A 23,763-nucleotide genomic window follows, 5' to 3' on the forward strand; every position below is an offset into this window, starting at 1 on the left:
CTGTACCCTGTTGCTCATCTTTTCAACTTGTTGTGTCTTTACCTGTTCCCTTTCATTGGCCTTCATGTTGTTTTCTCCTTGGCACACTCATATATGAAGTTACATATTCTCTTTGTGGCAAAATCCCTCTAATTCTCTAATATGAAATTCAGCATATACCATTTTTGGTATGGGTATGGATTTACCAAGTCAAGGAAGAACCATCTCCTCCCTGATACTCTGTCAATAATAGCTACTTCTGTTATTCCTACACGTTCTGGAGATTAGCCACTCCCTAGTAAGCATGTGATATATACTATCTTTTTGATTCTCTGGCCATTTCATGGTTGAGGAAAAACCTGTATGTTGACACTGGCTTCGTGGTGGACCCTGGGTTCAAAGCATGTCTGTCCAACTAGAGATGATGTCTCCTTCCTGAAGCGTGAATTTTAAAGACAGTAGTCAACATGTGTTATGTTAAATAGGTTTCATTTCACTTGCCAAGTGTCATTGATTGGTATTGGCTGCCAGGAGCATTGTGTTGAGGAGGATTCCAAGGCCAAGTCTGTATTCAGTGAAAATGTCATGACCAATTAGTGATGTCTGCCGTTGGTGCAGCAAGGGGGTGGACAGGGTGGAAACATTCATGTTGTTGATTTGTTGATCCTTGGTCTACAGGCTTAATCCATTTCGTTATGGCCAAGGAAATGGATCAAGCTGTTGCCCAGGACCTTCTGGTGTCTCCTTTTTCTTTACTTTCACAAATTTTAGGGACATGTTCCAAACATTTACGTGCAGATGTAAAGAGTCAACAAAATTCTGAGACCTCCAGAAAAATCCCTCTGCCCCATCTGCAGAGTCTTTGGGAAACAGGAGGGATGAGACAGGAAGTTTGCTTTATTAGGTATTGCCAGCTGGTCTGACTTTGTGATTGTCCTAAACTAGCTCATTTTGGCTGATAAAAAAAAAAAAAAACGCTTCTTTTTTACAGGTGTAAAAACTAATTTGATTTCAAAATAGCTGTTAGTAAAACAAGATGAGAGGAGAGAATGCTCTTTTGGCAGAAGGCATTTAAATCTATTGCATATGGAGATTTTCAGAGTGCTAGACTTTTTGTTTCTGAAATGGAAATGGCAAGGCAATGTCAGCTCAACTGGATGATGGTTTCCGCCAGAAGACATAAAAGGAATTTGGTTAGGGACCAAAGTGGCTGACCCCCCAGTTTCACATGTATGTATGTGTACATGTACACGTGAACTGGTTTTAAAATTATTTCTGTAGAAGTAATAAAAAGCAAGATGGCTATTTTATAACTAATTAGGGGGAAGGGGAAGAACAAAATAATCAGCAGTTTCATCACCCTAACACACTAGGTCTTAACAATATTTTCCTCCATTGGTATTGCAGTTTCCTCGTGGTTTTGATGATAGAGGACAAGTGTTTGGTGTCATTTGTTTTTCACTGTATGTTTTCCCTTGGCTTAAATTGGCCAGCATTCAAACTGAACTTTGGTGGACTTGTTCTTAAAAGAACCCACTCATTAACCCATCAGTTTGTCATTTCTTATTCTTTTATGTAGAGTTTTATTTTTTTAACATTTTTATTTATTTTTTGAGAACAGAGAGAGACAGAGTGTGAGTGGGGGAGGGGCAGAGAGAGAGAGGGGGACACAGAATCCGAAGCAGGTTCCAGGCTCTGAGCTGTCAGCACAGAGCCCGATGTGGAGCTTGAACTCACGAACCGTGAGATCATGACCTGAGCCGAAGTCGGAGGCTTAACTGACTGAGCCACCCAGGTGCCCCTAGGTAGAGTTTTATATTGTCATTTTTGGACTTCCCATTTAAAAATCTGTTTTGCTGGACAGAATATTGACAGAGAGCATAGATTTGCTGTACGCTTTTGGTATATACTTCTTTTGTATGTGACTTATCTTTGGGGAAATGAACCAAAGCCAAATATGAGTAGTAGTTGGTAGTTTTCAAAGGAAAACCATAGCACGAGAGAACTGGAAAGTGATTTTGACAGGTCATATAATCCTTTACTGAGCCTGAAGACTCCAAGAAAGAGAGACCCCACAAATTCTCTTTACAGCCCATTCCAGTGTTTGGCACCTCTTACTGTCAGGGGTTTCCTCCATATTTCAACTCCATTCTTCGTTTTCTTTTTTTGATCTGATTCCTCTTGACCCAACATCTGGAATGATCATTCCTTTGTTATCTTTTCAGGAAATAATACTATCCAAATTTCTTTTAAGCCAAGAATAACACAGTGATTTCCTCTCCCACGTCAGCTTGTGGGGGGAGTTGGTGATCGACGTTCCCAGAAACGTCACCCCCTCACCCCCACCCTCATCCCTACTCCTGCCCCAGCTCTGTGGGAAAGTGCAAGGGGAACCAATTAGTATCTTCATCTTCCATGAGCAAGAGTTGGGGAATTAGGCACATGTCCTAGGAATGTTCTGAAGGCTTTCCGTGAGGCCGATTTGTTCTCCGGGAATCAGGGGTGATGTAGGAAATACTGACAAAGCAGTAAAGGCAGGAGCACTGGCCCTCAGACCAGCCAGGGTTGATGGCAGCCAGGGTACTGGGCAGGGTGTGGGATGTTCCCCCGTGCAAGCATTAACACTTCCGTGGCTGGCTCCTCTGGGGCTCCGGTGAGTTCCGGGGAAGTTGGGGGTGGGTGAGAGCACAGGAGCAACTCTTTTGACAAAATATTCTCACTGGCAGAGCAGTCACAGTTCATACTGAGTGTCAGCCCTTCCTACAATCTCCAGATTCTTGAGGCATAGATTGTATGGGTAGGAGGAGCCACACGCCTCTCTGCCCAGTCCTTCTTTTTTTCTGGGAAGGCTTGAAGCAAATGAGAACCTCATCTTCCCACTGTTTGTCCTTAAGAAATATCTGAATCGACGTGTGACCTAAGGGAAATCCCACCGTCAAAGAAACTCCGAGGCAAGGCACAGATACAGCATTAGGTTCTGCAAAATACTGTAAACTATTCACAAACAAAAAACAACAAACAAAACCCTGCTGAAGTCATTGCGTAGACAGTGGAACACACAAAACACAGAGGAGTCACCGTTTATCAGAGTCATGCAATTAAACAAACAAACCCAAGAGAGAACTCCTCAAAGAAAATCGTTTTATAGCCCATAATGAAAAACGAAACAAAACTTGTCTCTGACTTTTTTTTTTTTTAAATAAAAGGGCTGTTTAAAAAGATGACTGTGGAGTGTGCACCACTTTTCCCAGACTTGCTTTGCAGAAGTGCCTAAGTGTGAGTGATGCAGAGGTACTTGTTTATTATAGAACACATTTCAATGCAGTAATCATAAATATTGCTAAGGTTGTGCTCTGTTGAAATATGACCTACATACTCTTGATTGTTTGTGTTACGTGATTTGTCTGACACCCATTACATTCTGGGTAATAGCAGCCATTTGTTGCTCTGCACAGCAGGCTCTTTTGACAAAAGAAAATAGGCAGTAATAAAAAAGCTATAGTCTGAATTACATTCTGCACAGTGCTGCACTGCTGAGAGTTTGTGCAAGTGTGTTAACAATGCTCTGAACTGCCTCTTGTCAGCCTTCAGCCTGTAATGGCCATCTGTCCTCACATAAATCTGTCAAAACCTGCTAAGTTCAAGAGAGAGCATGGAATATACCTTGTACTGTCAACACCAAAATGTACACATTCCCCAGAAAATCAACACACAGGAAATAATCTGGAGGTTATGGGAGGCATTAGCCCTGTTGATTTAAGCTTGTGGGGTGAAATTGAGAGTCTGGCCATTAGAGGGAAGATGAGCAAAGGTAGTGGCATTAAGGAGTTGAGTATTGACTGCCCTCCTCCCGCAGGGGACAGAGTTCTGGGTGGGGAAATGGGAGAAATCCAATTAGTTCAGGTGCGGCAAGGGGTCTCTGTCCTATCAGCGGCTCTTAAAAGTTTGACGCTATTTTATATATATAAGTATATACAGTGCTTCTCACACTTTTGTTTTGCTTTGTTTTGCTTTAGGTCTCAACTATATCTGGAAATAGATTTTCACTTAGGCACTGGTGGTTGCATCCTTGAGATTTCCCAGTCTTGCTTGGAGGTATTCTCTGAATAAAGATATTTCAGTAAACAGCAAAAAAGTTTAGGGAATTATCTGAGTTGTTTTCCCTTACCCACCTACTCACTAATCCTGAAATAACTTCCATCCATGAAGCAGGTATTACTTTTTTTTTTTTTTTTTCTTTTTTAACAAGCAGTGCCAACAGAAATTTCCACCCCTCGTATTCTCCCTCGTGGGGTCTATTTGGTTATCTCGGAGTGTTTCCGGAAATCTTACGCACATATGCAAGAACATACGCTTACTTCAAGTTTTAGGGAATTGCCCGTTTATTAAAAGGAACCATGAAGTCCCTAAAATGCCAGCATCCTGGTGTCTTACCCAGCACAGAGTACAAGCCCAGTGAATGTCTGCTCCACCCCCATAGGCCCTCCAAAATGTGAAGAAGGGAAAAGGCTTTGTTTTTAACTCAAAAAACAAACAAAAACAAAAACAAAAAAACTCAAGCAAACAAACAAACTACCATCAGGGTGTCGCCACTCCCCAGAGCAACTTGAGAATCAGTTATTTAAGTGATAATGAGCTTAGGTACTAGGACAAGGGTTTCGAATGTTCAAGACTAAAAAGAATTTCTATATTTAAAATCCCTAGATAGCTGAGCTATTTTTAGAACTAGTCTCTCTTTAATAGTGGCCTAATTTGGTGTTTCTGAAGTTTAGGGTTTCTTTTTATAAGTCTAGAATGTCAGTCAAAATACATACACCTGAGAACAAGGCAATGTGCTACTTAGACATGACAGGACAGAAGCTCTCCATATGCGGCCCATGAACCACCTCATTAAAAATGTTTGACCAGCTTCCCAAGGTATTCTTGGGCCACTGAAATATAAGACCCACTACTAAAGGAGAGTTTAGAAAAATTAAAAAAAAAAAAAAAGTACAAGAATTTTTGCACAAATAAGCCCAAGCAACATTCTACTAAGAGCATATAATCTATTTGGAAAGACAAGATAAACTATACATTCAAAAAAGAGATGAGCAAGAATATAGAGCATTATCTGATAAGTATCAAACGAGTGATCCTGGCAATAAATTATTAGGAATGTAACAACTACCCTAATTTGGGAACCACGAGAAGATTTATGGAATTGGATTTTAGGATGTCGAATGTCATTTCCCCTATTCAAAGGCTATGTCATTTGCAATATTTGACTTTTATTGGCTGAGCAAAGAGAGATTATTCATCATTATTTCTTTGGGCATCTTAGCCTCCTGTGAGAAGTATCTGAGAATTTATCGTTTCTTTGGAGGAGCATTAGTATCTTTAAATTTGTTGTAATGGTAACTGAAGATAGCATGTGGTAGAAATGAGTGTTAGAAACGGGGCAGTGCAAAAGGTAAAGGAAACAAGGGGAAAAAAGAGACAGAAAGATTGAATACATAAGAATCTCTTAGAGCGAGTAAAAGGCATACCTGTCCATGAAAGAGGGGACAAAAGGAGAGTGTGCCTCAGTGACATGGAGGTTTCATTGTATAATATGTCACCTCCCTATTACCTTCAAATGAAGAGTACGGAAGGCATGTGGGGGTGCCTGCTAATCAAGGGAGCTTTTCTGGGACTCTGCTGGGTCCCTTCTCTGTGTTTGTATTCCCCTGTGTTTCTGAATTTTTCTGGGATGGATTTCCAAAGTCACATTACTTTGCATTTTTGTAGCCTTTCTCCCCTCATTTAGAAAGCTTTAGCCGTACAGAATAAAAATTGCCAAATAGTGGTGTCAAATATTTTATTATACAGGAAATATTAATTTCTTCCATATTTTTATTGCAAAGTAGGAAAAAGAGGCAGTATCTTCCTGTTCATACCAAAATTGCATGTGGCTTTCTGTGACCTACTTGGTCGTGTGTGTGTGTGTGTGTGTGTGTGTGTGTGTGTGTATTTTTTCCCCTTTTCTCCAGCAAAGTCAGATTTGTCTGCCATTTCCTTGAAATGTGCAGTTGCCTTAAGTCTAACCCCAGACTTGTTAGCAGACTCGAACTCTGCTGAACAGCGTTCACCCATCCTCCCGAATAGAAAATGGATTGTAAACTCAAATGTTCCCTTGTAAGCGTAGAGTCATTTGAACCCTAGCGTGCCCTTCTTCAAAGTTCCTTGGACTCTGGAGCCATTTCCCGATTATCCTTCCTCGGTGTGAAGGGATGAGTAGAACTTTCTCAGGGGTGAAACATAGTGGAGGCAACTACAGCTCACAGACTCTCCCACCATGGCCATCTGATGGAATTTTCTGCTCTTCTGTAGAAAAGGACGAAAGACACCAACCGATGGGGTGTCTCTCGTCTCCCTTTATTTTATTATTATTTTTTTAATTCGTTGGTTGCCGGAGTTTGGGTCCGTTTCAGTCCTTCAGCCTCCTAACCCGCCCCGATGTTGTGCTCTAAATAAAATGGTCCACTAGCACTGCAATATTTAGTGTTCCTGTTCATTTAGGTTTCTGTTGCAGAACCATATTTTAGACAGAATGTATTAGTTATGCTTACAAGAAAGTATTATACCTGCATTAGCCATGGTTTACTAAGTTAATGAACTGTGGAGACAAAAGAATCATTGCCGTCAAGTTGCACAGTTGCCCGGTTCCCTGCTTTCGTCTGTCGTGTTTTACTGGACTTCCTTTGAAGTTGTCTGTGTCCTTCCCACCCTGCCCCACATTTGCTGTCATCCCATCTTTTTTTTTTTTTTTTTTAAGTTGCCGAGTTCTGGGGCTCCTTGGGTAGTGATCCTCGATTGGGGAAATTTTTCCGAGCCACTTGTGTGCTCCTCAGAATTCCTTGCAGACAAAGGCTACCAGAGCTATTCTGTGATCCCCCTGGACCGTGCTGTGTTAATGTTCCATAAGGCAGACACACGGTGCCCTTGGAAATGCGAGCTTGGGTAATGCCTGGTGCCCGTGGAGGCCGGTAGGGAGGCGTTCGAGTTTTCTGGGAAGCCAGGTCTGTTAGCATTGGCATTTGAAACACAAAATATCGCAGATTTCACTGCCGCCTGCCAGTAGCGAAATCTGTCTTTTCTCGGTGGCAGGGGCTGACAGGGAGAGAGGTACTTTTTCAGGTCTTGCATGAATTTCGTGTACCTTCTTTCTCGCCATTGTCTGAAGCCCTGGAGAAGTTAGGAAAACTTGTCCTGGCATTTAACCACATGATCTCCATCTCTTGTCTCTCTCCCCACCCCCCTCCTTCTTTTTCCCATAGGCCTAACTCCGCCCACTACTCCTCCTCACAAAGCCAACCAAGATAACCCTTTCAGGACTTCTCCAAAGCTGAAGTCCTCTTGCAAGACTGTGGGACCTCCTCCATCAAAGAAGCCCAGGTACAGTGAGCCTCCTGGCACCCAAGGCAATAACTCCACCAAGAAGGGGCCCGAGCAGTCTGAGTTGTACGCACAACTCAGCAAGACCTCTGTGCTCACCAGTGGACACGAGGAAAGGAAGGCCAAGCGGCCCAGCCTACGGCTGTTTGGTGACCATGACTATTGTCAGTCAATTAATTCCAAAACGGAAATACTCATTAATATATCACAGGAGCTCCAAGACTCTAGACAACTAGAATATAAAGATGCCCCCTCCGATTGGCAGGGGCAGATTTGTTCTTCCACAGATTCAGACCAGTGCTACCTGAGAGAGACTCCAGGGGCGGGCAAGCAGGTCTCTCCTTGCAGCACCAGAAAACAGCTCCAAGACCAGGAAATCCGAGCCGAGCTGAACAAGCACTTCGGTCATCCCAGTCAAGCTGTTTTTGACGACGAAGCAGACAAGACCAGTGAACTGAGGGACAGTGATTTCAGTAATGAACAATTCTCCAAACTACCTATGTTTATAAATTCGGGACTAGCCATGGATGGCCTGTTTGATGACAGTGAAGATGAAAGTGATAAACTGAACTACCCTTGGGATGGCACACAATCCTGTTCGTTGTTCGATGTGTCACCTTCTTGCTCTTCTTTCAATTCTCCGTGTAGAGATTCCGTGTCACCACCCAAATCCTTATTTTCTCAAAGACCCCAAAGGATGCGCTCTCGTTCAAGGTCCTTTTCTCGACACAGGTCGTGTTCCCGATCACCATATTCCAGGTCAAGATCAAGGTCCCCAGGCAGTAGATCCTCTTCAAGGTAACCTTGTCATCACCCACCCCAGAGCGTCAGGTCCAAAAAACAGACAAACCAACCAACCAACCAAAAAAAAAACAAAAACAAAAAAACAAACCAAAACACGCACTCGCAACCCACAGGCAGCCGGGCCCCTCAACACCGCATCCCCAGTGCCTCTGGAACTAACGAGGATGTTGTCACACAGACAGTCCTCCTCATCTTAAATCCGTCAGCCTTGAGCACAGTGGCTTGAGCCAGTCGGATCACAGAGAGCAATTTGTCAGAAACCTACTTGCTCCCCTAACTTTTTCCATTACCTGGAGGGTTGCCCTGTGCCAGTACAGTTGAGATCCACGCGAGGTAAAGCTGACATTGTACCAGACTGGCGCTCGGCGTTAGCATCAATAGGAGAGGCTGGGAAAGCACACATCACTCCCCAGACCTCTAAGCTGACTACACCATCACAAACCGCCACCGGGAAATCTCACCAGTAGCTAGGAAGAAAAAGCCGCTCTCTGTCATATGGTGTTCCGGGGGCTATTCTGTCGTGCCAGTAAACCGGGGTGAAGCGGCGGTTGCAAATGCCCTCTCTGTTTTTCCTCTCGCTCCCAGATCTTGCTACTACTATGAGTCGAGCCACTGCAGACACCGCGCGCACCGAAATTCTCCTCTGTGCGCAAGATCACGTTCCGGGTCGCCCTACAGCCGGAGGCCCAGGTGAGGGCGCCTGTCATTTTCCTTCTGCTCCTCTCACCCCCTCCTCTAGATGACGCGGTGTTAGCTCGAACCCTGCCCCCTCCCCCGATCATGATTCGTTTTGCTTGGGCAAATGGAGGCGGTTGACGGTTGACTTAATGATGAAGTTATGTTTCTCAGGTATGACAGCTACGAGGAATATCAGCACGAAAGGCTGAAGAGGGAAGAATACCGCAAAGAGTATGAGAAGCGGGAGTCTGAAAGGGCCAAACAAAGGGAGAGGCAGAGGCAGAAGGCAATTGTAAGCAGCTGGGAGCTCGCTTTCATTTTAAGGGAGGGTTTCTCTTCCCTTCCCTTCCCTTCCCTTCCCTTCCCTTCCCTTCCCTTCCCTTCCCTTCCCTTCCCTTCCCTCCCCTCCCCTCCCCTCCCCTCCCCTCCCCTCCCCTCCCCTCCCCTCCCCTCCCCTCCCCTCCCCTTCCCTTCCCTTCCTTCCCTTCCCTTCCACCTGTTTTTTTTTTTTTTTCTTTGTAGACTAGAAAATAAACTAAAGCGAAGCCTTTGTTAGAATATGCAACATTCAGCCTGTTGACTTTGAAACAGCGGTGGGTCCCCCATCCAGTCCCTCTTGACGCAGATTATTGGGAAGCAACGTGGTAAATGAGCGTAGGTTCTTATTCGGACTTCACGTTCCTCATTCATCTTGAAGCTCGTTGCTGTTCTCTACTTTTGTTTTCCAAAATGGAGGGAGCAGGGATTTATTCAGTCAAAGACTGGTTCCATCGGGTCAGAAGATGGGTTTTTCTTACCGTCCTCTGCGGCTTCTGTGAGTGGAAGATGAGGCGGTGCCCGTGTTTGGTTGTTTAGTTTTTGTCTTTTCTGCAGACGTTAGAATTGGATCATGCAGGAGGGGACCGGGTTCAAGTTAGATTTAAAGGAGGCGGTAGATGAAGATTTGCTAAAAGGTCATCATTTCTTACTTGTGCTGGGTCAGCATCTAACCGGGTAGTTGACACATCCACATTTCTTATGAGCTACTTTGCAGTAACCCATTATGTATTTCGTCACCACGTACTGCAAAGGCACTGCATCTCCTTGACACACAGACATCACTGACACTTCGATGTAAAGATCCAGGCTATGTTGAACTTGTTGGTTCTCTGCGGGTCACTACTTCTCAGCACCTGCTCGCAAGTAGGTAGATTTTACCCCAGCTCCCTCCTATTGCTTTCCAACCCAGAACTTAGAAGGCGAAAGCCAGTGGCCCCAGTTGTCAGTCTTGCCCATGGCAGACATTCCTAATCAATTATGGAACTCTTCCCACTGAGCCCGCGGGGAAACTTTGGGTCTCTCCCAACTCGGGGTTTCAGGGAGCCTTGAGTAATCAATCAGAAGTGGCGTTGCTTTTGTCCGCCGTGGCTGCCTGTCTGTGCTCGTTGTTCCTGAGAGTCATTTCAGTTAGATCAGCTCTTCCCAGGTCTTGCATATAAGGGAACCAAGGTTTGGGGAAATGACTTTCAACTGTAAAGGTGAGATTTATATTGTACCTTTAAGAAAACCTACAACCATCAACAAAATCTTGAAAAAACTACATAAAAGAACTGACGAATGGAGTCAAAATCAAGCACTGGCCAACAGTTATCAACCAGAGGGAAAAGGTTAACTGAGAGGCTTGTTAACAGCAGGCACTCGAGGAAAAAGAAGGGAGAAGTAATTGAATACTTAGGCTAAAGGTCTAGAGTGTTTGCTGTCATTTAACGTTGAAGCTACCTAAGACTGAATCAAAAGTCTTGTGCAAATTACAACACCTTTGCTCATTTTTCTCAACTTTCAAATGAGCTGTGATATTAAGAGCTGCCAGAGTGTCATTCGTTAACACTTAAAGAAGACTAATGAAAATTAGAAATTCAATTTTTCTAATTTTGCTGTATTTAATTAATAGCCTGTTCAATAATTATAATAACTCACATTTATATAATGCCGTATAGTTTACAAAGCCTTTTGGTATGGCACATTACAGTTAATCTTTACAAAAGAGAATCATGTTGAGCAGGCATGTAGGAAAAGAGCTATTTCAGTGTTTGCAAATCCATATTTTGTAAAATCCTTCATGTTTCTTCCCAAAAGTATCACAGCGAAGAGAAAGATTAACGGTTTCATCGTGTGTTTGTGCAAAATACACCACTATAACCAAAGCTGTGCAGATAAATGTAGCTAAATGGCATGTGTTTCTTTTTTTCCTTCCGAAGATAATTTAGTGCCAGATACTTAATGAGAGTGCATAAAGGAGAGAGGGGTCTTTTCATTAGTTTGGCTCTTTCCAAAATGTCAAATGGTGTGGCTGGTCTACATTCCATAGTTAACGCCTGTGCCAAAAGCAACCTTGAGGTCACTAGCCCCAGACTGAAAGCAGATACCCTCTGCCTTCTCTTTGTGTCACCAATGTCGACCAGTTCTTTAGTGAATTCTTTGAGTAAGACAGTCTTTATCAGTTACCTCTGAAAGATGGCTTATATAGTAAAAATATCAAGTTGGCTTACACTGAGTCATTATAAATTAACTAGACATCTGGCTTTGAGATTTTTTTGTTTTTGTTTTGGAAAAGGAGATTGGAAAAAAAAAAACTAGGACATAGGGATTATTTACTCTGTGATCAGCGAACTATAGATAATAAGAGCTGAATATAAAGATTTGGGACTAACTCGTAAATTCACCCCCTCTTGGACAATGACATGCTGTTTCTGCTTCACATAAGCGAGAACTCGTGATCCTTTATGTGATAAACATTTGCTAGTTGCTTAGGATATAGAATCAGGTAAGACCTGGTCCACACATCCAGAGAGCATCAAGTCTCCCGGCAGATAAAGATATGCAAACGAGCAATAAGGTATGTTAAGTGCTATGGCAGAAGGTAACCTAAGGTACTGGTGGCAAATGGGTGGACACCTAGACCTGAGAATGAGGGAGGGCATTCCTGGTGAGGGTGAGATTGATCTGAAATCGAAAGAGAACAAAGGCAAAGGTTTTCTACACTGGTGCTTTCCAATATGGCAGCCACTCGCCACACAGAAAATTCAACTAGGTCTGAATTAAGATGCACTATAAATGTGATTGGCTGTTGAAAATTTAGTTCAAAAGAAGAGGGTAAAATGCCTGATTAATACTTTTCTTTTTTTTTTTTTTTTTTCAACGTTTTTTATTTATTTTTGGGACAGAGAGAGACAGAGCATGAACGGGGGAGGGGCAGAGAGAGAGGGAGACACAGAATCGGAAACAGGCTCCAGGCTCCGAGCCATCAGCCCAGAGCCTGACGCGGGGCTCGAACTCACGGACCGCGAGATCGTGACCTGGCTGAAGTCGGACGCTTAACCGACTGCGCCACCCAGGCGCCCCAATACTTTTCATATCAATGGCAAATTGAAATGATAATGTTTTGGACCTATTGAGCTAAACAGAATACATCATTAAAATTAAATTTTCTGTTTCTTTTTGCTTTTTTAACACGTGCCTCCTAGAAAATTTAAGCTTGCATAGGCTGCATTATGTTTTTAGTGGGCACTGCTGTTCTAGGCAGAAGCTATAGGTCACAGTGAGTCCCTAGACAAGAGCAAGGTATGCTGAGAAACTGCTAGTCATTTAACCAGAACACTGGGGAACAGAATCAGTACTGGAGGGCTCGATGGAAGCGAGATCCTTAAAGTGTCCTGTAAGACATGACAAAGATTGTGAAGGCTATCTTGAAGGCATAGTGGAATTTCTTAATGAGTTTACCATAGGAACATTTTCTGATTGCTTTCCTTCATCAAGATGATTTACTTTCTTGTGCCACAGTGCATTTGCAAAATGTATTTTAATGGACTTGGGCACAGAGATACATGTGATGAGCTTTGACTCATTTGACTGGATCAGCTTGAGAGGTCATTCGTGAAACAGCTAAAGGAACTAGGACAGTCCTCTTAACTTGGTTGGGTAGGTGATTTCCATTCATATTTTTGAGAAACCCTTGACGTAATGAATAAGTAGTAAATTTTGTTTAGAATATCTAGGGCGCAATGCTGGGTTATCTATTAATTCAGATCAATCATATAATTAGAAGACTAGCAAAGCAGAGGCCCAGAAAGGAAATGAAAAAAATGTTAAATCATCGAATAACTGATATTTTACAAAATTAAAGCGGTCTTTGCCGCCTTTGGCTTGCAGTCTATATTGCTTTTATTTTGAGTTCCGTAAGGAGACGGTTTAGGAGGTCTGTATAAACTTGTCATTGCTTATGCGTCTAAAAGTCTTTATCCAGACCAACCTGGATGCAGCAAATCAGAGAGTTAAGAGAGGTCTAATAGTCAGTAGTTACTAACACAGAATCTTATATTGGGGTTGACCATTGCCACCGTTCTGATTGTTCCTTTCCTCCACTTTCCACCTAAATTCTTTCTCAAGAACCACGTCACCCTGTCTTTCTCAGCCTTGCAGTAATTTAGGTTAATCGGAACTTTGCAAGCCAGAGTTTGGCACTTAATGTCTAAACTGTCACTGCCCTAATTTCTCGTAGAGTTCTAAGTCCCACTCATTTGCAGTCGGTAAAATTTTCTGCCAGAAAACATGATAATGGGATGTTCATTTAAAGGGTAAATGTACACATTATGATACGGCTCAGTGCTTGAAACCCAAACCAGATGTGCCTGGGCAATGACTAAGCCATTCCATTTCTCCCTTCCATTCGTCAGTATGCAGCCCAGGAGTCAGGAACAGTGCTTCATCACGGATAATTATCAGCTTCTTCCAAATGGGAAAAAAAAAAAAAAATTGTGTGTGTGTGTAATTTCTCATAGTTAGAATTTTTGGAGAAAATAGTTTTCTATCCAAGCCTTTTTCAAGAGATACTTCATGTAGGTTAGAATACATGTTCTATTGTGAGTTGAACCTCACTATTTAGAAATTATCAGTTTTACCGAAAGCTGTCCTGCATCCCCTCAGTTTCCATGCTGTCTGCCTTATTCTTGTGTTTACTTGCATACTGGCTCTTACGTAGACTATTCTGGATTTATTCACACTGATCCAAACTTAGGCTTAGAAGAATATTCCTGGGTAGTACTTAACTGCAAGTAACTTTGGAAAACTGAGTACTGTAGTTTTGTTTCTTCCCTAAGAGTATTACTATAATCAATATGAAGGGAAAGAGAGGGAAAAAACACAATTTGACTTTTGTCAAGGTTTGGCATTTCTTTCTGTCCATATGTGCCTTTTCACAGCCATCCACCCCCTCACCTTGTCTTTTAGATGGAGGACCTCACTGTACCGTTCAGCCTAGAGGGCATAGATTTTATCCATACACCTCACATACACTATTTGTAATATCTTTGAAATTTCTGAGGAAGTCAGGTTGGTAGCTAATCTGGAAATGAACATAAGTCTTTCGTGGCTGAAGTTGACATGCAGCTTCCTTAACGTAGGAAAAAGAATTTTTCCATTATCCTGACTTGGAAATGTAGGCTAAGAGTTCTGAGAATCAAAATCTAAATTCTATCAGGCTGTTCCTTGTTGTTACCTGGCGTTGCAAAACATTTTAGGGAGATAACCCATAAAGAAGCATCAAGCACAGTGCTTGGCATATATTAGAATTCAATAAATGTTAACCTCCCTGCTAAATTCCCTTTCTCTTAGTCAAACCCCTTTTTCCAAAACTAGCTTATTATTTGACTGCAGCCATTGTATGTTTCCCCAGCTACCCCAGAGGCTCTATTCTCTTTTTGATAAAGATTTTGATCATGCAAAGTCAGTTAATTTCAGTCAGTTTTTTTTCCTGTATTCCCCCCCCCCCCCGCATTTTGATATAATGATGATTTACTATACCTGTTAATGCAATATAAATCTTCAATTTTGTTATCCACACCATCAGCAAACTAGCTTTTGTGAAAATTGAAGCTAAAAGATATTTGATAAATGTTCCATCCTCCTCAATAGTGAAAACTGGTCTGAAAATCATTTTTCAAGGAGCTTTTTCCAAAGGTTTAGAGTTCCTCCAAGCCTTTAAGAAGTTGAAAATGTTATTAAGCATTTTGATTTCTTTTCCTTTCATCTCCTGTTTAGAAATTAATGTCTTGAAAAATTGGCTGCAAATGTTAAGGTTTTTTAAAGATATGGAATCTATTCATCTGCCTAATAAAACTGCAACACGTTAAAAATAATCGGTTCTTTGCTAGACATTTTGGCCAATCTTGGAAAGATTTTTGTCTTTGCTTTTAGACCTTCAGATGCCTTTTAGTTTCATTTTTAGCACTAGGAAAACCAAGCACTCTAATCATTTTCTAAAATGAGAATTTCAGCATGTATTCAATCTCTGATCTTTGTAAGGAAGCAAGACGTGGTTCCATTCCTGTGTTTCATAAAAGGAGATGATGGACAAATAGGTAATTTAAGTGATTGTGCACCAGCCCTTTGGGTTTCTGTTTTTTCCCATCTAGATTGTGTCTTCTTTTTACTGCAGAATGTATCAGTATCCAAAAAGGTCCTCTGGTTTATCTTCTTTGTGGGATCGTTGTTGCATACAGTTTTGTATAAAGAAGCAATTCAGAGACTGTCCCAATATGTTTGCATATGGACGTGCATATGGTCGATTTTAGCTTTAACTTCAAATTTCCTTGAGTACGTAGGCTGTGTGTATTCCCATAATGGTAGTTGAGCAATTTCTTTGTGATGGTTCAATTTCTTTCTCTCTCTTCTGCCTTTCCCCCTCCTTTTTCTTTATACAGTAGTAACCTTCCTAAAAAAGGCCTAGTAAAAAAAAAAAAAAAAAGTAACACCCATGGAAGCAGGCGCCAGAAAGTTTAGATAACAGTCCCATCACATTTGGCTGTTTGGCTAGAGCTGGCTGTAAATAGAATGGAATGTGGTGTTATGAGTCCCTTACTCCAATGTACAACACTGCCCCAGGATGAGTCTCACCATCCATTTATATTTATTGATTTCCAGGATGTGCTGGGTGGTCTGGAACAACACAATTACAGCCTTCGGTTGAGACATACAATCTACATGGAAGTGAACCAGGCAGTCCATTCTGTTTGTGGGACTTCACCCGGTCAATCATTTAGGCCTGATAGCTGTTGTCAAGGGAATTGTGTTTTACTGAGTGTTTCAGTGGAGGCCCACCTCGGATTTTCAGAAGTGATTTTTAGGAGTGAGAGCTCTGCAAACATGTAGTTACTCCACACTTCTTCCACTTAAACCTGTAAAAACAAGTCATGGAAACCTTTGTCAATTCCCTCAGCTTAACTACCTTGGCAAGTTCTTTCCTATGACTAGGCATCAAACCTGGCTTTCATTCTCCATTTTCTTAGAGAGTCTCGGGGAGTAAGGATTACCCTTCAGCCTCTTTGATGCAATGAAGGGTGTAAGGGTAAGTGTTGACATCGATTAACTGACTGGTGATTGATTTTTCAACAAATATTCATTTAGACTCTGTTAGGTTTCAAGTACCCTTAACATACAGTTGTCAATCGGACAGATGCAGATTGTGGGGGGCAACAGACATGAAACAACGAGTTAATTATTAATTATTTAATTACAATTGGTCATCAAACTCTGAAAGAGAAATAGTGGACTATAAGAACAAATGATAGGAAACCTGACCTCATCTCAAGTCTCAGAAAGGAAATGATTGTTGAGTTCGGTGTAATTTTAGACAGTATGTGTATATCGGAGAAGAGGAGGAGGAGATAGTGTGGGGAGGCTATTATAAGGAGCAAGGGAACAGCTTGTGCAAAGGCCTTGGGGAAGGAAAGGAGCACAGTATATACTAGGGACCGAGTAGCTCAAGGTGGCTGGAAAATAAAGGGATGAGTGGGAAGTAGGAGGGAAAACCCATGAGGGAGACAAGTCTAGACCACGCAAGGCCTCGTGGGTCCTGTTAATGATTTAGGTCTTTCCTTAAAAGTTATGTGAGGCCATTGAAATGTTTTAGACAGTAATTGACATGATCAGATTCCTGTTCCCTTAGCAAAGATTATTCCGATTGAAGTGAAAGAATAGATTGGAGGAGAATAAATATAGACCCAGGATCCAAGTTAAGAGACTGTTATGCTAGTCCACAAAGAGATGCTGGCACCTCGGTTTAGAGGAGATCGAGTAAGAGAGACAGACCAGACAGGTATTTAGGAGGTAAAATCAGCAGAGCCAATGAATGATTGGATGTATAGAGGGGACTAAAAGGGAAGAATCGAGGAAGGCGCTCAGGTTTTTGTCCTGAATCTTGGCTAGATGACATTAACTTCACTGACATTAAGACCATTGGAGAGAGACCTACTGGGGAGAGGGTGGAACTGGAGCACTGGGTTTGGGTAACGGTCTAGTTTGAAGTGCTCAGGGGACATCCAGCTCGAGATGTCAAATAGACAGTTGGCTATTTGAATCTGAGTCTCCAAGGAACTTCTCTTATCAAAACAGAAATATGAGTGTTGCCTGTGGTAAAAGAAGATGATGAACGGATGATCGGATCACCTAGGAGACTCTAGTCTGTAAATTGCTCAGTTACGTTTCACAAGTGCTTACTGAGTTTTCACTCTTTGCCAGGCCCTTTGCTAAATACTGGGCATATGAAAAGGAAAGACATGCAGGGAATAACATAGAGTATCTCTTTGCCATAAGCCCAGATTACTTTGTACCTCATCCGAGACAGGATACCCTCAGTACATCTGGAGGAAACTCTTCGGCAAGCTGAATCCATGCCTTAGTCCTGTGTGTTTCCTAATCTTGGCTCCCATCTAACTTAAAGCTTGCAACCTATAAGTTCGCTTCATTCTTGTTTGTTCTCAGTAGGCATATAGACGAGTTGGTAAGCACATTCTTTCCATTGACGCCCCATGTTCTCGAAAAGCCTTGCCTTGGTTTTGAGGGACATCATCACCTTTGGCCTTGTCTTCTTGGAACAACAAATACAGGATTGCTTCTTACACTGAGAAGTGTTTTTTACTGTTTCCTGAAAAAGGAGTCCATCCCTGGGCTGTAAGATATTATTCCCATATTTTGTAGGCTATAAATTGCTGATGACTTTCAGATTATGATGATATTGACTCCACTTCTGAAAATTAGGCCACACCCTTCTAGTCTGTTCCTAAAATAAGATTCATTGCTAAAGTGAAATTTATAGCTTCTTTTATAGCTCTTATTCTGCAGAGACCCATGGCTTAAAATAGCCTACATTTTAAGACTGTATTTTCATATTATTGTCTTTGGACCACCTGCATCAGAATCACTGGGGTGTGCTTATTAAAAATGAAGATTGGTGAATCGTATTTTCTAATTTTTTTAATATAGCCAGGATAAACCCCAATAATTTGCATTTTTAATAAGCACCCCAGGTAATTTTTATTTATACCGGAGTTTAAGAATCGTCGTTTCGAGGGATGTCTAAATTTGTACATCTCATTATTCGAATCCTGAGTTAAATGAGAAATTAAGCAGTTTTGCAAGCCAGGTCAGTTTGTTACCAATTTGGAAGATGAATAATCAAGTCACAGGTGTTAAAATATTTAACAGGTATCTTCCAGCTGTCCAGAGATAAAAAGATCGCATTGCCCATATTTCTTTTGTAATACATAGACGCTCACTTGAGAGAAGAACAGAGCTGGAGAGCAAAAGCAGAAGAGTGAGATCCAGGGTAGGGTGCGCGGGAGAAAGAGCAGGACTGGAGAAATGGGCACGAAAACTGGGGTCACGTGTTGTCTCTCATTCAGTTTTAGTGTATGTTTTGCTTTCACTGGCATGCTCCGTGGGTTCTTGGTGCGCATGAGCATACACGTATGAATGTTTCTAGAGATGTAACTTCCTTCCTATCTCCAGAACTGGCAAAAGTCTCTCCTTACTCCCCCCCCACCCCTTCCCCAGGAAGAACGCCGTGTGATTTACGTTGGTAAAATCAGACCTGACACAACACGGACGGAACTGAGGGACCGTTTTGAAGTTTTTGGTGAAATTGAGGAGTGCACAGTAAATCTGCGGGATGATGGGTAAGAATCTTCAAGATTATTTCTTGTTTAGAGGCTGACATATGTAAAAAATTATGGCCATAAGATTACTAGGATGGGAATGCTTTGACAGATGACATGTTGAGTTCAGAACCTTATTTATTTTCTTTTATCCCTATTTATTAATCTTTCTAGTTGAGATTTCCTGTCCCAGAAATAAGTATTTAGCTGCTTGACAGGACAATCACACTGATAAATGGATGCAGCGGTTGAGACGTTGGCACCAGCCAAGTCTCCCGAAGTAAGGAAGGGTTACAGGCATATATGTTAATCCTTCCTCACCAGCTTTGATCCTCTCTTCTTTGTCTGTTCCAGAGACAGCTATGGTTTCATTACCTACCGTTATACCTGTGATGCTTTTGCTGCTCTTGAAAATGGATACACTTTGCGCAGGTCGAATGAAACTGACTTCGAGCTGTACTTTTGTGGACGCAAGCAATTTTTCAAGTCTAACTATGCAGACCTAGGTATGGATTTTATTGTACATGGAATGAGGAATCCATAATGTAAGGCTCAAAAATGGAAGCAGGTGTAAACCATAGGCATATTGGGTTGGGCCATCATTTTATTTTGCTAGGGGGGATATTTGAATACATATTTTATCTTATTTCTAATTTTTTATCATCTGGGCCATTCTCAGAAGCAAGGGGCTTAGGTTTTGGAAACAAAGGACAGAAGTGAGTTCTTTGTAGTGTCTTCTCAAATGCCAAAAGTCTGGGCTATTTGCGTATGTGTATGTTAGCAAGTGTTTATGGTGTGTGTGTGTGTGTGTGTGTGTGTGTGTGTGTGTGTGTTCATTGTGTAGGTTTGCAGTGCAACTCCTTTTGTATAAACCTTAGCATCATCACCATTGTCTCATGGAACAGAATATGCAAAAGTCTGGTTCTTTTTTCCTTATTGTCCTACAAACTCTTAAAAATGTTAAGACATATTCTACAAATTACACCTTGAGAAGAGAAAATATAATTTCATATGCTAAATCACACTATACTTTCTTTAAAACAAAAGGAGAGGGGAAAAAAACAACAACCCTGTTCTGTTTTTAGTGTTTCCAGATGCTAGGCACTGTGCCCGGGGCTCTGCAAGCATTTTCTTATTTAATTACTACAGAACAATCTTAGAAGGTGGCTATTGTTACTGTCACCTCCCTTTGACAGATAAGGAAACTGAAGCATTTCTAAGTATTCATTTTTCCTGTTATAAAAGTTATACAGACTCAAGGGGTAACATTTGGGAAATCTAAAAAAGTACTAAGAAAAATAGTCCTATCACCCATCAGCACATCACCTAAAGGTCTGCTGAGTGATTTGCAGTCCAGTGTTTTGTCTCAGAATGTCTAATTTCTTACAGTTGAGGTCACATCATATAGATTTATAAAGCTTTAAATTCTACTTTTCTCAGTTAATATTATAGAAGTTCATTTTCCACTGTGATTCATGGGATTCAAAATAATTTATCAACTTATTTGAATGGTTGCACTGTATTGTGTTAGGTGAGTACCATTATATTTAATCATTCCATTACAGCTAAACATTTATTTAATTGTCAATTTTTTTGGCATTATAAATAATGCCAAAATGGACATCTTAATTTTCTTCTCCATTTTAATTTGGTGCCTTTGCATGTCGGTCCCTATTTAATGTGTGTGTTGTAAGCCTTTAAATTCTTAGATGAAGGAATGAAGGAAGGAAAATGGCAAATGTCTTGTGCATATGACATAATTATTTAAATCGATTTGTAACAATAATCATAAAATTAACATAGAAATCTCTTCCGAAGCATTACTCTGTATCTGTCTGCACTTGCTTTGGCTTGGTATAAAGAAAGAAATGAATACCAAATACGGGGATTTTTTTTCTCCCTTCCACCGAAGTGATGTCTTCCTAAAGTAATTGATATAGGTGGTGTGCATTGTTCGGGAGGGAATATGCTATAATTCACTTCACAGGCTAAATAGATAGTATGAAGCAGGGGAGAGGCAGCTGGCTGTCAGGGAGATAGAGGCCTAGGGATGAAAATATAAAAGGTGGCAAGTCATTTGTTCAAATGTTGGCTGATAAAAACAGTCAAGACGGATTGAAGTCTTAAGTTGATTTGACTTATTTTCTTCAGTGATGAAGGCCAGGGTGTTTCCAGTCTTTCAAAACATCTAGAGTTTAAAATAAGCTACCTAGAGGGGCCTTTAAATCACGATTCATCACTGGTAGAGGGAGGATTGGATGGTATTTCCAAATTGAACCGGAGCCTCCCTGAAATATTTCTAAGAAGAATGTTTCCCCTCTTGTTATCTCTCTGTCTAGCCAGCAGCAAGAGAAACTTGACCGTCGCTAAGCTGGCTCTGTATTCTGTGAAAAGTAGGTTTGATGTGTATTGTAGCGGCATGGCTTTTTCCAATTCCCTCAAGCCCTACAATTTCACGAAGGGTAGTCGATTGGAGCGTAGTTGCTCTGTAGTGGAAAGACCCCTGGCTTTGGACTCTTACAGACCTGGTTTTGAAACCTGACTTAAATTCTGACCTTGAACAAACAATTACACTTCCTCTGCTTCCAGTCCTTCATTTGTAAACCACTCCGTAATGTTGTTGCAAAGATTAAATAAATGTTTGTGAAGCTGTTAGCACAGTGTCTGTGTGAAGCTGTTAGCACGGTGTCTGGCAGAAAGTAGGTGCTCAATAAATAGAAGCTACGATTATGATTATAAATGATGGTAATGAGAAGTTAGAAATACCAGTTATTTCATTTTTTTAATGTTTGTTTATTTTTGAAAGAAGGAGAGAGAGACAGAGACAGAGACAGAGTGTGGGGTGGGGGAGGGGCATAGAGGGAGACACAGAATCTGAACCAGGCTCCAGGCTGCAAGCTGTCAGCGCAGAGCCTGACTCGGGGCTCAAACCCACTGACCGAGAGATCATGACCTGAGCTGAAGTCGGTCATTTAGCCGACTGAGCCACCCAGGCGCCTCTGAAATTTCAAGTCATTTTAAAATGAAAGCGTCAGCGTCAGGGGTCAGCTTCGGAACTGAATGACATTCATATGTGTCTTGTTTTTGTCCCCTGAAGATGTTCGGTGCAATGCTTCAGGGAACGTCCGGTGAATTTGGTGAACATGAGACCAGACTGGACACTTGGAGGGATCGGGAGCTCATATGTGTGTCCAGAGTTAGTGAAAATGATGTGATATAGATTAATTTTACCAAGAGTAAAGTGACCTATCATTTTAGATAGATTTAACCAGTTTTTTTTCTGTTTTTATTTGCTCCCCAAGCCAAGTTAGCTCACACATCCTATCCCTCTGCTATGGAGGCCACCTAGTGATTACCACAATGCTATTAGTCCACAGTATAATGATTCCAAGTTAATATCATGAGCCACTTTTATAAGTGAGACTCAGAGTTTAAAGGGACAATCAAAGTTACCGAGGTCAAGCCAGGATTTAGACCTGGTTTCCATGAATCTGTAATCTGTGAGTCTGTCTGTCTGTTTACTGTCTTGTAAACAGATGGATCTTTCTGAAAGACCTCGATGAAAAATCTTGAAGAGGAGAGATAGAAATTAAATTAGGACTGTAGGACCAGAAGAGAAGGATGGGTCAGTATTAAGAATATAATAATTTGGGGTGCCCGGGTGGCTCAGTTGGTTGAGCACCTCTGACTACGGCTCAGGTCCCTATCTCCCTGTTCGTGAGTTCGAGCTCTGCATCGGGCTCTGTGTTGACAGCTCGGAGCCTGCTTCAGATTCTGTGTCTCCCTCTCTTTCTGCCCCTGCCCTGCTCGCACTCTGTCTCTGTCTCTCTCAAAAATAAACATTAAGAAAAGGTATAAAAAGGAATATAATAATTTGCTCATCAGGAATTAGTTATCGCATAAAACTTATACTAAGAAAAATAAAATAAATAATATATCCACCACAAATTATTAACTCAAAAAATGTATGACGTTATCAGCATCTTGAATATATCCATAACTTTATATATACCCTTGGCATTAATTGGTAAATCATCCCAAGATCCCAACACAAATATTTTCAACCACTTTTTTTTTTTAGTATGCTGGCATTCAAGATTAATACATTCATTCAAAAAATATTCATTTTAGTACCTCCTTTGTGCCAAAAGTTTTCTAGGCGGTAGGAATACCGTTGTAGCATGATGTGTTTCTATTTATACGGTATCATTATTTGTAACAACTTATTTATTTTTAATAACTAGAGTGGCTTTGGGGTTATTCCCGTAAAACTTTTATTATGTCTTGCTTGTGTTGCGACATCCTTCTTTAGTGGCAAGAAAGAGGTGTTGTCGATGTTATTTTCTCAGGAATTGTACGTAACCACATTCTGTATTCATGCGACGACAAAGAGTTTGCTGATGCCCGTAGTGTGACGTAGCATGCCCGTATAAGTGATTCCATCTATGTGAATACCAGCCAGCATGTTTCATAGTGAAGAAACTCTTGAGAGCCACGGTTTTGGAGCATCTTTTGCTAACGAAAATATGGAAACCCTGAAACTCTGGGTTTGATGTAGAGTGACCCAAAGTTAAGATATTTTAAGTCTTCTCAGAATTTCCTTCAGGAAAGATATGTATGTGTGCTCTTGATGTTTCAGTGATGACCTTAATGCCACAGAGTCTGGCCATCAGGGAGCTCTTCTAACTTTATTTGTCATGCAAGTGGAATTCTGATTTCAAGTTAATGTCAAGCCACGAGCAGGACTTCGTGTGTGTGTGTGTGTGTGTGTGTGTGTGTGTGTGTGTGTGTGTGGTTTCTACAAGAAAGACTTTGATTGGAACAACCGCTGGTCGTGAGGCTTTAGTGATACGAGCCAACTGCTCGTCAGGCTATGAAGAGAAGGGTGGGAGCCAGTGTGATTTCAGAATTGACTCCTGGA

The 23,763-nt window shown here is 41.4% G+C and overlaps 1 protein-coding gene across 1 annotated transcript in view; it reads left to right on the top strand.

Moving 5' to 3' along the window:
* PPARGC1A (PPARG coactivator 1 alpha) overlaps window positions 1–23,763 on the top strand; it is a 301,432-nt gene that overhangs the window by 271,889 nt on the left and 5,780 nt on the right. The window contains 5 exon segments of the mRNA XM_053901642.1: window positions 7,275–8,190; window positions 8,782–8,886; window positions 9,046–9,166; window positions 18,742–18,863; window positions 19,197–19,348. Coding sequence (XP_053757617.1) covers window positions 7,275–8,190; window positions 8,782–8,886; window positions 9,046–9,166; window positions 18,742–18,863; window positions 19,197–19,348 — 1,416 coding nt within the window.

The sequence above is a fragment of the Panthera pardus genome, unplaced genomic scaffold (genome assembly GCF_024362965.1).
Source record: "Panthera pardus isolate Hobbes unplaced genomic scaffold, ASM2436296v1 HiC_scaffold_13, whole genome shotgun sequence".
Taxonomy (NCBI): Eukaryota; Metazoa; Chordata; class Mammalia; order Carnivora; family Felidae; genus Panthera; species Panthera pardus.